Raw genomic sequence first — 17,282 nt, 5'->3', positions numbered from 1 at the left:
TGGATCTGTGGTTGCTCAAACACTACCTCCTACTGTCAAATCTTCAGTAGACAGGAGGGATTTTTTCTCGAGTAGAGAGTTGACATTGACTTTTATTTAACATAAACGAAATTAAATGTTTAGTTGCACGGGGTTCAGTTGCACCTGCGTGGATTCAGTTATACGCACACTGTTACAACTCTATTAAGAGCTTTTTTGTCTTAAGATAATGTCTTAAGCTTTCATAAATGTTCAGTGGCTAATAAAGAGAGTGACGAAAAAACACGGGAAGACAGAAGTTTTCACCATTAGGCACGTTGTACGGAACAGCGATCGGTTCTCAGCTATTTACTGTTATGTTGTTATTTTCCGCCTTAGGACCTAATTTCTAAGAATAAACTAAGTTTCATTCAATTTATCGTTTATCATGAGCAATAAGTTAGGTAATCTGATTCCATATTTTTCCCTTGTTTTGTAAAGATAAAATAAACATGGAAGACAAATAAATTTTATACGCAAAACTGACTTCCAGAATATACAAACATGCCAAATGGCCCATTTTTAGTAAAAAAAAAAAACAAAAAATAAACAAACAAATACACAAGTAATAGCTAATAGTTAAAGAACAAATGTCCCAAAAACTTTTAATTAAAGCCTTAATAATACGTCATGAAAAGAATGGTCAAAAATAAGTTGACAAGAGGAATTTCAAAACAACCAAACTGAAAAATGAAAGAAAATTGAATAATTGAAAAATAAACACAAACACAGGACAAAGATCACTAAATTAGGAAAAAGGGTAAATTCAAGAGACATTCTTATCAATTCCACTTAAGGTTCCCGCCTAGATTTTGCTGAATATATACTCCCCAGAGTAGATCAGATTAAATTTTAGCACTGATTATGCTTTAGCTATTTGAAGCCGTATTCTGTCTGTGTTATGAGGTTTAAAGAAAAGCCTCAATGTACGTGATTTGCCATCGCATTTTCTTTTACTAGCATTAATAGAAAATAATTTCTTGTACGCTAGATCCTTTCCATTTATAATTAAAATAGAATCACTGTCTAATAAAAGAAAAAATAAATAAGCGTTTCAAATATTTTCAGAATTTTCATTTAGTTTTAATTATGGCAATATTAGCCTTTTTAGTAAACCAATGGCGGGTAGATGATCCTCCTTAAAAATATTTTCAAGGACTCCCTTATTGGTAATTATACTCAAATCCATCACTTGAGAGCCAAGCATAACAAGCATGTTCTAAAATAAACATAATGATGCCCAGAAACATATAGGAAATGGAAATCGTGGCAAATAAGGATTAATTTCAACTTAAATATATATGTGTCAGAGTTTGCTCCCTTATTAATACTACGGATACGTTTATCCCAATTAAAATTAGTTGAAAGAGTAAAAAGAAAATCGTCATTAGTGATTGTTTAAAAACCTAATTGCTAGTATTTTTGATTTCAATAGCAACCACGAGAAAGGCATCTTAACTCTACCAGCCTTAAAGAGAAGGGATCCTACGATTAGAGCATAACACCTGACATAAAAAACTTGTAAAACACATGCTGCAAATAATTGTAAAATATCAAATCAAATTTCAATTAAAGTTTTACGGCTTGATAAATGACAATTCAAGTTAAATTCGATTGGAGTTTCCGCTAATTTTTAAGTTTATATCTATCCTCATTCTCAATTTTTAAATGACATGCACACCCAGCCTCAGAATCGGAAATTTTACATTTCGAAAGCTAAAATTGGAATCTTCAAATGAGTTTCATTTTCACACACTCAATCCAGCAGATGCAAAGCATTGCACGATTCCAGTTTGAAGTAAAATTGACGCTCCGTTTAATGAGAAATCAACAAATTTCTTGGCGATATATAGTAAAATACTACAGATGGTCCTTCGAAAAAGCTTAATTTAATTCCCAAATTCTGTAAACAGCGCATAAAATGCCAATGTGTGCAAGCTGTTAACATTATCTATTAATTGCTTGGTATAATTTCAAAATAATTACTAAACTGCAATTAAAAACTAAGTAAACATCATCATGAGATAAGTTGAAAATTTCCAAATTCTTTGAAAAGTAAAGAACCAAGTGGGTGTTTTCGCTTAGTTGGTAACAGTGCCAGAGTTTTGATTTAAAGTCAAATTGGAAGCAATTTTGACGCTTTCAAAGTTTTAAGCCGAAAGGTAATTATTTTCACATGAATTTTTCTAAATAACGTAAGCATGCTTTGATTGAGAGAACCTGCAAAAAGGACAAGAGAAATATCGCTGAACAATTTAAAACAACGAGGAAAAAAACAGTTCATGTACTCTTCAAAATGGAAGGTAGAAAAAATTATTGGTCTCCAATTTTTAAAAGTACTGGAAACTGTGGATTAAATATTAGTGAAGGTTCACACGTATATCACAAAGAACAATCTAGTGAAAACAACATTTAGAGTCAATACAGTACCTTGACAAATTTAAATAATCCTCATTCCTTTTTCAAGTGCACCACGAATAGTAGACATCTTGGTAATCCCTTAAGATGAATCCTACTTAAGCAACTACTTAAAAACTCGCAGTGAAAGTAAAGCGTATTCAACATTAAAGGCCAGAAATAAATTTGCTCCCTACATGCCAACAAAATAGTGCTACCAAGCAAAAAATGGTGGAAAATAAGTATTAGCTAAGCGCTTCTTTGAATTTTTTTAGTGTTTATTTTTCTTTTATTTTCAATTGATTCTAGTTTTGTGTCCGATTTATTTATATCCCAAATTCAAGTCTCTACAGCAAATTTCATTACTTACAGAAAGTACAATGTTGAAAATTAAGTATAATTTTCACTTCTTAAAAAGTAAGCAGAAGAGTTCCAGAGCCACGGTTTTCCCCAAAATAGTCATCAAGGACAAGAAAATCTATTTTTATCTTACATATGTCATATTTCATCCAACAATCTTAAATAGTTTGATCTATTTTTTCTTTCAAAAACATCAAAAGAAAATTTACAGAAATTGAGCCCAATTTTTAATCTGAAATCATTAGAAAAACATCCAGCTCAAAATCACTATAATCTAGGGATTAGGGCTAGACAGGAGCAAGGAAAACCACTCACTTTAACCATATTACTTTAAAACCAGATTACTGTAAAACAAACCTATAACAAACAGACATCAAAGCTGCTTCTTGAATAGTTCTAGGAGGTAATGGCTGACCACTGGGATTTTTCACTACAATACTGCTGGCCCCGTGAACATCAGCGTGAAAATAGATATCACCTTGCTTCAAATGTCTTTTCACCACAAGTTCATTTTGTTGTTGATCCCTTCCTCCAACAATAAGATACCTAAATTAAAAACAGGTTTGGTAGAGAAAGGCTAAACAATGGATGAGTTCCTTATGCACCAAACAAACATAGAAATTGGCCTCTACTAAAAATGATATTAAGCATCATCATTAATCGATCGCACGGTATACAGCTAGAAGCTGAATTTTTACTTTCTTTTCTTAATAGCAAACAAAATCATAGAAACAAAATACATGAAGTTAGCAATGAAAAGCGGTTTTTAGAACCCTATTTATTCCAGAAATTTAGGGAGCAACAAGATTTCAAAAGCACAAAGAAGGCAATTTTTTTTCTCTAAACTGCATCTATATTTCATGTGTTCATGTATAGTTTCTTTTTGCCGTTCTATTCACTCCTCTATTTTAATCTTATAAAACTGGTACAAAAAGATTACGATTATAATGGGTACATGCAAAATCTTAAAGTTACAATCAATTTCACAGTGATAGTAAACGGTTGCTCGAAACTAACAAGCAGTCTATTCTGGAAAATTTAGCGCGCTAAATCATCTCCCCTTTCTGGGAGAATTTCATTTTAGAAGATATTTATAAGCAATTTCTGCTTTTTAGTTCCCTAATCGAAGACGCAAACATCACAGATGAAAAAAAAACCTAGAAACTTAGGGAAGTTTCACGGCTAGTCATTTAATTAGGAAAACAGAAATTTCTTTCTCAATTTTAAATTAGTTAAATAATTCTTAATTCTAAAAGAGATTTTTTCATACAGAAAGTTCTGTTTCAAGCTCTATGCGTCGCAAAAAATCAACTTGAAATAAAATAAAAGTAATAAAAAGGTTTAAACACTGATAATGAACTTTGTTCAGAAAAGCAGACCACATATTAAAAAAAAAAAGACTCAAAGTGATAAACAAACAAACTAGATTATCTAATTTGCGCATAAATCCAGTAGAACTGACAAATGATAAAGACTTGTTTTTGGTGGTTTATTGTGTTCTTATTTACATAATCAAATAAAATTTATCATGAGAAAAACACTTCCAATTATTGGGGATATGGATACTGGGTACCATTGGCAAATTACACATAATAGCGACGTATCTCCAAACATTTATGATTATTTCTATTTCTCCTGGCCTGACAATGAACAATTAAAGAAAGTATAAAATTAAACATAGAAGAGTAGGGAGGGACTATCATCCAGCATTGGAAACACAGATATCGTGAATTAAAATTGCTTCAAAATTTGTTAACTGCAATTTTTCTGCATAGTATGAAGTAAGAATTGTTTCCTTCTCAATAGCCCCAAATCTAGATTTTTATCAAATTTGAAAATTAACCTAGAACTGGTTTAAAACAAGCATAATCAGGGTAAGATGCCTGGTAATTAGACAACTAACCACCATTTCATCATTTAAGCTGGTAAATTTACTTAACTGATGGTTGACCATACCTAAATAACACGTAACTTTTAAAAACTCAAAAATTTGTAAAATACTTATATCTATCATTCCTAAAAATGCATTGCTTTACTCCCCCCCCCATCTCATAATGTGAAAACACCTAAATTATATATTATTCTTACATTTTTCCATAAATCACTCTTTTCTTAAAATACATAAAAAACAAAGAAGCGATGTCAATGAAATCGAGGAAGAAAAATGTATGGAGAATATATAATTTGAGCAAAATATTTGAACGTCAGAGGGGATGTGGGGGTAAAGTGAAGTGCTTTTAGGAATGAAATACGTAAACATTTAGATTTTTTTTTTAAGTTGTGTTCAGAATTTTATAGTGTGTTCTTCTGAAGAGGAGTAGTGTTGAAATCACTCATAGTAGAACTGTACATATTTTACATACTACATATTTTACTGTAATTTTACAGACCTCTTGCAAAAATGGTATTTAAAATTTTACATAATTTAAGTATTTAACGTATTTTACGGGTATTTTTCATATTTTACTGACATATTTTATGGCACATTTTACAGTAAACCATACATGAGCGGACGTCCAACCACCCGGTATAGCTCAGAACAAAACCTAGCAGTGAGCCAAAATCACCCATTTTCCCCAGAACAAGCAGACGTTTCCAAAAGCCCAGGTACTAGGGGCAAGATGATTGACCCTATCCCAAAGCAAGGTGACCTAATCATAGACAGAGCAGTAGCGCTGACTAAGTAAAGAGCAGAGTGTCTTTCTTGTATATTTCATTTCTTCTCCCCAGACCACTTCACATGGAAGCAGTGAGTAATCGTAGAAACTTCGGAGGGAATCCTCTCCATTGGAAATTTAGGCTTTCAAAAAGCGAAAGGTTTTAAAGATTCAACATTAATATGAGGATAACTAGAATTCCGTCCATTCCTTTTCCAGCCCCTCCCTCCATAACCCTCAAAGGCATCTGATCAAAATTTTGGATAGCCATTTTGTTCAAAATGGTCGAATGGTTTATCTGGACTATACTATTGACTAAAGGTCAAATAAATATATCCTCTGGGAATGACATACTTCAGCATCCCTGTTTTACTTTTTAGGGGCCTCGAACAGATCTCACCTCTGCATGGCTGGAACGTAAATTCTAGTCATCAGAGCATCCCCTAAAAAGGGTTGTCAAATCTCTACCAAACTTGGTTATTTGCAATAGTTAATGCCCTCCTTAAGCATTTTTACCTTAGCTTTGACCCTATCTGTGGGTGAGAACATGAAAGAAGATCCTTAAATTCTAGCCATGAGGGTATCTACAATATGAGGATATCATATCCCAACCAAACCTGGTGAGAAGGTAAAAATTGACTTTTTTTTACAGTCTACACCTGATCCAAATCCTTTGGAAAGTTGGGGTAAAATATCCATTCACCGGTCAAATCCAATAGGTAGGCTGACAGAAATCATTCAAGCGAACCTAATCCACAGCAAGCGGTACAGTTTCAGGTGTCATTGATCAATCGGACCTCTTTAAGGGAAGATAATTCTGGAACATTAGGAGACCTATAGCATTTCAAATTAATTTGGTAGATATTAGCATCAGTACAGAGCTAAGGTTTTCCCTTTCGTTTGCTAATCTGCAGTTATGACTCACGCGTAGCAGTTGCTGCAACACTTCACACGGGTTTTGCATCAGAAGTCTAGTTTAATATTGAACAGTTGCATCACAAGATCAGTTGTTCCAACTCTTTGTTCGGTCGTAGATATGATTCAATGCAAATAATTGAGGAGACAATAAAAATTCAAACCAAGATTTTATTTATAATACAATTTATACCACAAATTCAGAGATGACAAACCATAGAGTAAAAAAGAAACATCTTCATGTGCAATAAGTAAAAATATTAATTTTGAATGCAGACATTAACTTTAAAAGAGAGCAAGCGAGGCCTGATCTTCAAAAAAAGGAGAAGGAAAATGCCATGCTAGTTTTTTTTCGAGCCATCTTCTAGTTTCTTCCATCAATTTCTATTTACTCCTCTCAGTACTTCGAAACCTTACACTTTAATGTTTAACACAATAAAATGTGACAGGACAACTAGATTACAAGTAATGTTTTTTCTGCACAGCACACAGAATCAATTTCTTTAACTCTAGCCCATTTTATAGGGCTACAGGATTATAATTACGACACAAACTAGACCTACGTTGCCTGGGCAACGTGAAGTGTTGCGGCAACCTTTGTTCGGCTTTGCCGATTAAAGTGTTGCGAGAGCAACACTTTGGTTTTGTTTCTTCGCTATCGGTTAAAGGCTGAAGTTGTCAAAACTATCAAAGCTTTCAAAACGGCATATTCAAAGAAGAACACAATCAGTAATCACATGATCAAATTCTTCAGCGTTGAAAAAACAACAGCAAAAGAATATCGGAAAAAGGGACTAAATTGAGTTTGCAGCCAGTTGAACTTTATCCTTTTCAATCGTAGACATCGTGACGGATGGAAACTTGGAACATTATCTTATATAATCTAGTTGGTATTATAAAGCTATCCGTAACTTTTCAGGATCAAATACCATAGATGTGCACCAATTTGCACAAATTTGTAGCCCCTCATGAACCTCCTCTACCAACCCATTCTTGCTTACAAGTCCCTCTTCCGTGAGAGACAAAGAATAACACAATCAGTAATCAGATGATCAAAGGCTATTCCTCAGGGTTGAAAAAAAAAAAAAATATTGGAAGAAGGGACTAAATTGACTTTGCAGCCAGTTGAACTTTATCCTTTGCACACCATAGGCTCTGGCTCGAGGACAAGCAAAAACCATCCTTTTTGGCCCCAGGCAAGAGTCGTACAGAGCTTTCCAAAATATAATGTCATATTCATCAATCCGGCCCGAGGTCCACACTAACAGCCGATTATTACTTACTAGGCCCCTAAATGTCACTTTGCAGCCGGTTGAACTTTATCCTTTTCAATCGTAGACATCGTGACGGATGGAAACTTGGAACATTATCTTATGTAATCTAGTTGGTATTATAAAGCTATCTGTAACTTTTCAGGATCAAAATACCATCAGGGACCCATAAATTTCCTGTAATGACTCGCCATCCAGGATCGCTTATTATTGGATGGCGAGTCATTACAGGAAATTTATGGGTCCCTGATTCCATAGATGTGTACCAATTTGCACAAATTTGTAGCCCCTTGTGAGCCTCCTCTAGCAACCGATTCTTACTTACAAGTCCCTCTCCCGGGATATACATCCAAGTTCACCGGAAACAAATAATGGGTACACCAAATAGCAAAAGTTCCAAACCCCTTGTCGCTGAAGTCATTGTAGCCTAACAGCCGATTATTACTTACAACTCCCCTACATGTCTTACAATCGGGAACCAAGTTGTTCTTACCATCAATTACACCAGAAACAGATAATAGGTACACCAATCAGCAAAAGTTGCAAACCCCTCATTGCCAAAGATGATTATAAGCTAATAATCGACTGTTGCTTGGAAGTCCCCTACATATCTCACAATTGGTATCGGCCTATTTTTGGTTCAAGTGTGTACCTTACCACTGAAGTTGTCAACCCCTTGAAACTTTCAAACTGGTGTATGTCATGAAGGAATTTTTGTAACAAGAAATGGATGACATATGCTTTGATCAGCTCATCAAGGTCTATCGATTGTCATTGAAAAAAAAAATTCTATCTGTCTTAGTTCAAAAGTTGACTTTTTTGCCGGAGGCCAACTTTCTAACACCACCACTTAGAAAGGAGCAAAGGATAAGCTCTAATTTCTTTAGCAATGAGAGAACTTTTAAAGTTTAAGAGGTATATCTGATACCATTTCTCTATTGCAATCCCAAGTAGAAAAAAAAGAATGGTAAAGTCAGCTGAAATCACGAACAGAAATGGCTAGAAACAATAGATGGCAGCACTTTCGGACCCGTGGGAAAATCGCACTTTTTTGTTTCTGTAAATTTTTCTATTTATCACTCAAAGAAGATATATTGGCTGTGGGGCCGGGGAACTACCGCATATATTTAACACTTATAGATTTTAGTCCATCTTCAATTTGAAACTGGTGCCTGCCTGCTTGCCTGCTAGAACGGAGCTTTCCACTCGAAAGCAGAAACATGGTTTGATGAAACGAAAGCTTGGCTGCACAACTTCAGATACTCCTCTCTGACATAGGCTATATAACTCCACTTCACTTCGCACACCATAGGCTCTGGCTCGAGGACAAGCAAAAACCATCCTTTTTGGCCCCAGGCAAGAGTTCTACAGAGCTTTCCAAAATGTAATGTCATATTCATCAATCCGGCCTGAGGTCCACACTTTCCGTAAAAACCGCACAGGTTAGACCCTTACCAGTTTCCAGGAATAAGCTGAGATCGGCGGCATAGGAAAAAAAAACGGGACAAAACCAAAGTGTTGCTCTCGCAACACAATTAACAAATTACTTTCTTAATTCTTTACCAAACATATATGAAAATCACTTGAGATTGAAACATAAAGCAAGACCAAACAGTGTCTATGGTTAAGCAATCCAAATAAGTAAAATGCGTAAGGATAAAAGAACTAAGTAAATAACGTAAGCATCAAATGAGTAAACATTACAAACGGTAGAATTTGATTTACCAAGTGCCAAAGCAAAGACAGGTATTAAAGAAAAACAATAATGACAAATTAAGCAATTTGCCATGTACCCACTGGAGATTATTCTGAGAGGTTTAAGATAAGTTTATAGATAATTTAAATCGTTTGGACGTAATTATAAATTTATGGCCATCATAAACTTTAGTAGTTAAGAAACGGAAGCCATACAGAGGAGAGCTAGGAAGCAATTTGATTTGTTTTTCAAAAACCAAACACTGGGTAAGTTTTACTTTATAATAGGCATGATAAATATTGTAGGCGCACACTGCCATAATTTTTCGGAGAGTAGGAAGGGTAGGCATAGGTAGGTTAAAAATGTTAAGGGCGAGGATAGGATTCCCTCCAAAAGCATGTTTTTTTTTATTTAATTTCGGATTGTGTCCAGTTTAGCATACTGTAAAAAAAAGCCTGCAGTGGGTGGGAGATACAAACACATATATGAAAGGGAGACTCCAATCCATCCGTATGTGTAGAAATATTGAATACAAATTGAATTTGCTGAATACAAATCCAAGGCTGAATTACAATATTATAGCCCCAAATCAACCTCGTTTTTTTTCAAATTTGAGACTAAAATTGCAATATGGAAGTACAACACCGGAACCTATTAGGTATCAATATATCTGACATATCAGGTCAGATTTCAACCAAAGTTTGTAATTAGAAACTTCTCAGCTAAACGATCAACGGCATGAAGCCAATATTTTCGAATACAAGACCAAAATCCAAAAGCAACCAAGGACATATTTCAATTATTATGGACACGTCACACCTTTTTTAAATCAGATTCAAACAAGGACTTAGAATAGTCGTTCCCAACCGATTTTTGGCCATGCCCCACCTAGGCATTTCTAAAATCGAGATGCCCCTTCGTAATATTTAAATTTTGTTATTCAAAAGCTTATAACTATGCATCTTTTTCGGGCATTTTCTAGCTATATTTCATTCTAATGAAAAATATTGTCTAAATACAACACAGTCCATGCAATGTATGACGTCATTATAACACTATCATGTATCATTTTTGCTCTCTAAATGCATACTTGGGGCCTGCGCCCCACGTTGGGAATCACGGATTTAGAATCTGTATTATTGGAGGACTTAAAATCGGGTCTTTAGCCATGTGTACCTCTTTCGAATACCCTAATTCCAATTTCGTAAAATAAAGTCCTAAATGAAGTCCCAAGTCCCAAATGAAGAATTAATCCAGGTTGCAGCGGTAGCTAGAAACTTAGAAAGAGACGATTACGTCCCACAGTAAAAACAAAATACCCCATAACTCCTAAAACTAGAGCCAGATAAAAAAAAAGAGCTACACTATTAGAACCGCCTTATCCCATACCCCTATATGGGAAACTAACTGGCCCTTGGCTTGAATAAAAAGGCAAATATAGTGGTTTGAAAATAAAGTAAAGAGAATACAACCACAATATTCTGCATCGACAGCATCTTTCTTCCCCGCAGATAGCTGGGCACTGGAACACCATAGAAAACTGCTTACTCATTTTAAAGGAAATTGTTCATCTAGTGCTTTTTGTAATTAAAAACAAATAGTTTTTAAAATAGAATAAATTTCTTACGTAGAACTGCATTTTTCTATAGCGCTGTAGTAGCAAATGCAATCATCATATTGCATACAAAAATCAAAATAGTATTTTTACATTATAAAAAGCATGAAGAAATAGTTATGTAAAATGCATGACTATAAATCGTAACTATACTGACTACAGAGTAGAATTATCATGTAGAAATTTAAAAATCAAAACATGTTAAGTACATATTTCAAGACGTGAATGACGTACTAAAACTTGTTGAAATCCAGGTCAAAACAAAATTTTCAATCTATATCAATAGAGCGCTGAAACTATATCCCTTAATTCTTTGCCCCTCCAACACTGCAATCAGGTTTGCCACCACGGTGAATTCCTAAAGTGCTACAGTTGCCCAAATGTTTATGCTAAACAGCGATGATTGGTGCTACAGTAAACAAAAAAAAAGTACTAAAATAGCACTTTCGTGCTACAGGTGGCAACCCTGAGCACGAGTTGTAGTGCTAGGCATAATATAGTAGCACTAAATATCACTTTCAAAAATACTAAGAATTTAAAATATCACATATTTTAGTTCCTATGCAATAAAATTGGCAAAAAATCAATGTTTTTGCTTTTGCGAAACGTTAAATAAAAATGTTTTACAAACTAAGCCTTGGGTGAAAATAAATCCTAATATTGGTGGAATCAAATCCTTGCAACGCGTCAAACTTAAAAATGGTCAAAGATCAAAATGAATGAATAGAGGAATCCTAAAAGAAAACAAAAACTGAAATGAATAATCTATTAAACTTATAACAGACAAAAATTAGAATAGATTATTGTTGATCTACCACTCACCTCAAATCATCATTGGGTTACAGTGTCGTTTACGCTCTGATAAAAACAAAATATAATTTCACCAGTCTTTTTTTCCAAGAATACAAAATATCAAAACACCAATCAATTTTTCGAAAAACAAACTTTTAAAGTAAATTAATTTGGTTTTGACATTTTAACCCAAAACTTATTTTGGGTAGTATTCCCAGATTCAGTTAAGTTGATAATTCATTTTAACTTTTTTCATTTTGAGTTTGGCCTATTTGATAACTTTACAACAACTACTGATTGCTAAATACTAAAATATTCTTTAACTATTCCTATACTTGGCTACGTAAGCAAAATAAGAGATCCTAAATATTTCCCTAATAACTTAACTGGTCCTTCAGATCAAGGCTAGCGAGGTTAGCGATTTCTATTCTTGACTGCATAGACAGAAGCAAAATAAGAGGTTCTGGATATTTTCCGATCCAGTTAGTTGGGCCTTCAAATCAAGGCTACTTACCTTCTATTTTGAATTTTTCCTCCTTGTTGGTTTAATGAATTAATCAGCTTGACTCCAGAACGCTCAAAGCATCACAAGAAATATCATATATTTAAGTTGGCTACTTTCACAAATTAAGGGGAAAAAAAACAGAAACTCAGAAACAAGTAAACATTTCCAAGACGAAATTCAAGGAGGGGTATCAACGTGAGTTTCGTAGGGTACAGAGAAAAAACAAAGCGAAGTAGATGTCACAAATATGAAGGGGACTGCCTTTTCCTTAGCCCTCACTCTTCAAGCTGAAGTCTTAAAGTTCTTTAAAAACACTTTTCATTCAAATTCAACCCATCTTGTGTTCAACTCATCAAATTCATCTTATGTTTCAGGAGCCGTTCTTAAAGAGTTGTGACAAAAAGTCAAACTTGAGCGTAAAAAGCATTTTCCAGTTGATTTTGTTTGTTATTTAATTTCTGACCGATTTTCAAATCATTCTACAAAATTCCCTTATTGTGTGGGATTTCTCCCGGAAAATTCCTCCGAAAGCTTTCCATTTGCACAAAAAGCCTTTCCGTGAATCCCCCCTCAAATATAAAAAATATAGTTATTTCCCAATAACAAATAGTATATATATATATATATATATATATATATATATATATATATATATATATATATATATATATATATACATATATATATATATATATATATATATATATATACATATATATATATATATATATATATATATATATATATATATATATATATATATATATATGAACAATGGGCAAATTGTGCAGCTTACAGCCCTTTCCCTGGGGACTACAGGGGGTCTTGTCATCCCAAAAGGTATAGTTATTGGATCTTTCACTTATACTGAATCAAACGGCTATCTTAAAATTTCGATCAGATGCCTTTGGGGGGAAAGGGCCTTAGGAAGGAGATTAGCTGTCACTCCCCCAATTCTTTCGCTCATTCAACAAGAACAATAGAGCTTTTGAATTCCGTTCCAATGAGCCCTCTCCCGATCTTCTAGGATCATTCATTTGATACAATCACCACAGAGGTCATCAAAAAGAGGAATAAATGCGCATCAGTGATATTACTTCTGGCAAAAAAAAAAATCAAAATTTCGTATTTTTGTATACTGGAGCTTGAAACCCCTTCAGTAGTGTTCTCTAATATTCTGATCGATGGAGTGATTTTCATTCAGACTGCTTATTTATTTTGAGGTGCTCCCCCCCCCCTTTTTTTTTCGAAAATCAGGTAAATTTTCTGAGGCTAGTACCTTTTGATGGATAACATTAAACTTTATGAATTTTATATATTTGAAATTAGGATAAAAAGCAATTCTTTTGATGTATCTATTGTTACCAAAATTCCATTTTTTGGAGTTTTCGGTTACAATTGGATCGACTCGCTCCTTAATTACAGTTCGTTACTCCACAAACTGTTGGATCTTGGTTACATGGTTGTATTTACGAACAGGCATATTTACTTCTGAAGAAGCATAGCAAACCACTCATAACTCGGGCAGAAAGAAATGATTTACCGCCATTAGGTTAAAGATCACCATACCAAACATATTCCCATGCACTGTACATCAAAATTGAGCCACAATCTTCATTGAACACTACAGTTTTTAACGTTTTTTTTTTTTTTAATCACTGAACAGATAGCTGTTCCCAGTAAAAGAATAAAATTGGATTCCCGTCGTGCTTAAAGCCCGACCATATGGTCTAGTCCCAAAAATAGTTCCCAATATTTGTCTCACCAACCTTTATTTTCAAGGCAAGAAATGAAATTTCAACAGCATCTGAAAGCCAACTGCACTCCTGAATGGCGCACACAATATATCAACTACGAACAGATGAAGAAAATGTTATCTAGAGTCAAAACTGAGGCTGAAATATCAGAAAGACCAATAAATAGCATGAAAACTGTATTTGACGAAGAGTTTATACCCTTTTGCGAGAAGGAATTGAAAAAAGTTACTTCGTTTTTTAAAGAAAAGCTAGCAGAAGCTATTAGAAAGCAAAACAGTTTATTAACAGACCTTGAAATTGCAAAAGATGCAGTAAGTGGTCGAATTGGACGCTTTGGTTCATTAAAAAGGCCGAAAAGAAAAACAAAAGATTTGAAACTAGCTTACAGTGAATTCTACCTAAGTCTAATTCTGCTGAAAAATTACCAAGCTCTAAACTTTACCGGATTTCGAAAAATCCTCAAAAAGCATGACAAAATTCTGCAAACAGATAATGGCAATAAATGGCAAATAGAGAATGTAGTAAAAGCACACTTTCACACAGATAAAAAAGTGGACTTAATCATCAAAGAAATCGAAGAGCTTTATACTCGAGAATTTGAAAATGGAGACAGACATCGTGCAATGAAGCGATTACGAGTCCCTCCACTAGGCGTGCAGAAAACACAATGGTCAATATTTACTGTGGGTTTTTTCCTTGGTATCTTTATTTTACTTTTCCTTGAGATTTGCTTGTTTCCCTTGATCAATTTTCAGACACCAAACCCTATAAATCAAGAGGGATGTAATAGCAGCAGCAATAGTAGTCATTATTTTGGTCAACGAAAATTTAATGATGAAAAATCATCATTCAGTAATGAATACAATTGGAACATATTTTTAAGACTTTATAGAGGACCATTTTGGATTACTTTGAGCCTATGTCTCATTGGTGTAAACTTGGCAGCATGGAGAAAAAATGGAATTAATCACGTTTTAATATTTGAGTTGGACCCCAGAAGTAATTTTTTGGCCAAACATCTGTACATTCTATCAACGGTGCTTGGCATATGCTGGTGTTTAAGTATCCTTGGATTCTTTTATGGAACAGCTATAGGAATACCACCTTTTATATTTCCTCTGATGCTTGTTATCATAAAGTTACTAGTCTTAGTAGTTCCAGTTCCAATGCTGAGAAATCCTCAAAAATGGTTATGGACTGTCCTTGGACGAATAGTTATGGCACCATTCTGCCAGGTAAAATTCGCAGACTTTTGGCTAGCAGACCAGTTAATGAGTTTAAACCGTGTTTTCGCCGATACAGATGATTTTATCACCATTTATGTATCAAATAAGTGGTATACCTCAGGAGGATTTTGTGATATTGTTGTGAATACTGTATGGTGGATTAACTTAATATTACTATGTTTGCCGCCTTGGTTTAGATTTGCACAGTGCATCCGGCGATATTGGGATTCACATGAGAAGTTCCCTCATTTGGCAAATGCGGCAAAGTACGCTACAACATTTCCCACCGTTATATTTTCTAGTTTGCTAGGTGCTTTTCCCTATCATCCTCAGTCCCAGGTGTTTAATGCATTATGGATTGTTTTTTTGTGTCTTTCCAGCATATACGGACTTATTTGGGATTTGAAAATGGATTGGGGTCTCTTAAACCTCAAGGCCGAGAATATTTTTCTACGAGAAGACTTGTTATACAGCTCACCTTGGTACTATTACGGTGCAATAATTAGTGATATCTTGCTTCGATTTAATTGGGCCTTTTCAATATCTTTCAGTGAAACAGGACTTTTAAGCACTGAGCTCGCTACAACCATTTTTGGCACATTTGAAATACTCCGAAGGTTTATTTGGAACTTCTTCAGGCTAGAAAATGAGCACTTGAACAACTGTGGAAAGTTTAGAGCGGTCCGTGATATTTCAGTTAAACCACTGGTGATAAACAAAGCTGGTGACATTGTTGAAATGGTCAACTTCGAGTTTAAAGATACAGATAAGATAGCATAATGTTATCAACATGTTGAACCAACATAATTGTAAAAAGAAGAAATCGTTTAATCAGTTGCCTTAACTTCGATCGAAATCCAAATAAATCATCATACGATCGCCAGTATTCGATAGTGCTTCCTACAGTTCCAAAAATCCAAGCGAGCTCACCGCATCGTCCACTTGACACTTAAAACGACAACAGTCAAAATTATTTTAGAAGGATTTAGAAGAGTTTCAGCTTTGAAAATACTTTTGTAGTCCAACTTCAAAAAATAAAATAAAAAGCGTCATTTTATAACTGTATTTGTAATAACAAATGTGCTATCGTTTATCTTGAGGGAGCACATTGGATTGAACTCTGTCTGGGAATGAGCGGTCCAGGGTTTGATCTCAGTTGCCGCACGGTCGACGCAAGGAGATTTATGGCAGAGAAGTATCGTTAATCCATCGCGGGATTGGGAGGAGACCCATAGTCATTTTGAAAAATTATACTAATAAACTTTCTTTAGGCATTCTCTAGCACTTAGATAAGTATCCATTGAGGGGGCTAAAAAAAAACTTGAGTTCATTTGGACATGAAGGAAGGAAAATTTATTATTTAAATGCACATTTACTATTCAGGTCAGCTTGGATCTGTTACTCTGTCAATGCACTAAATTTAGACTTAAACAGAAATTATTATTGCAATCGGGTATCTTTGAATACATGTTAAACAGATAACCAAGTATTCCCAGTATTAAATAAAAGAAACACGTTTTTTTTCATCTGAAAGTAAGGAGCGACATTAAAAGTTAAAACGAACAGAAATTATTCCGCACATGAAAGGGGATGTCTTCTTTTTCCACGCATCGCTCTTTATGCTAAAGTTTTTATTGTTTTAAAAAGTAGAGTTGTGATAAAGAGTCAAAAGTGAGGCTTTGAGGAGGGGACAGTCCCATTTATATACAGAATAATTTCTGTTCGTTTTAAGTTTTGATGTCACTCGTAAACTATAACATATCTAAAAAATAGTTAAAAAACTTTTTTTATTTAATTTCTCGACGTTTTTCAACTAATGCAGGTATTTCGAATTTGGCTCACAGTACATGAGAAATTAAAACTAAATTTGCATGTTAATTTGGCAGATTTAATCCGTATATGAAGGGTTGCCCCCTCCTCAATACCTTGCTCTTTACGCTAAAGCTGTTAGCGCTTTTAAAAAAGCTTCCTGTTCTAACTAATCGGTCCCCGTGTTTCAGTAGCCGCTCTTAAAAAATCGGGACAAACAGTCAAACTTTAGCGTAAAAAGCAAGGTATAGAGGAGTGGGTAAC

General features: G+C 34.4%; 2 protein-coding genes across 3 annotated transcripts in view; one reads left to right on the top strand and one right to left on the bottom strand.

Annotated features, from left to right (window-relative positions):
* LOC136027348 (ribosome quality control complex subunit NEMF-like) overlaps window positions 1-17,282 on the bottom strand; it is a 123,784-nt gene that overhangs the window by 22,066 nt on the left and 84,436 nt on the right. Inside the window, exon 11 of the mRNA XM_065704505.1 lies at window positions 3,133-3,321. Coding sequence (XP_065560577.1) covers window positions 3,133-3,321 — 189 coding nt within the window. The remainder of the gene's footprint in view (window positions 1-3,132; window positions 3,322-17,282) is intronic.
* On the top strand, window positions 2,081-16,269 carry LOC136027349 (solute carrier family 53 member 1-like). 2 transcript variants are annotated; one of them, XM_065704507.1, is made up of 2 exons: window positions 2,081-2,180; window positions 14,009-16,032. In XM_065704507.1, the coding sequence occupies exon 2, from the start codon at window positions 14,016-14,018 to the stop codon at window positions 15,987-15,989; it is 1,974 nt and encodes a 657-aa protein (XP_065560579.1). In that variant the 5' UTR covers window positions 2,081-2,180; window positions 14,009-14,015; the 3' UTR covers window positions 15,990-16,032. The 2 variants fall into 2 exon arrangements, with proteins under 2 accessions (XP_065560579.1, XP_065560578.1); XM_065704506.1 differs by lacking the exon at window positions 2,081-2,180 and adding an exon at window positions 9,495-9,580 and having other exon boundaries at window positions 14,009-16,269.

Source organism: Artemia franciscana, chromosome 5 (genome assembly GCF_032884065.1).
Source record: "Artemia franciscana chromosome 5, ASM3288406v1, whole genome shotgun sequence".
NCBI lineage: Eukaryota > Metazoa > Arthropoda > Branchiopoda > Anostraca > Artemiidae > Artemia > Artemia franciscana.
This window is presented reverse-complemented; position numbering and strand designations above follow the sequence as displayed.

Coding starts and splice junctions, on each gene's coding strand:
- LOC136027349 (XM_065704506.1), top strand. CDS start 14,016: ATGAAATTTCAACAGCATCTGAAAGCCAACTGCACTCCTGAATGGCGC.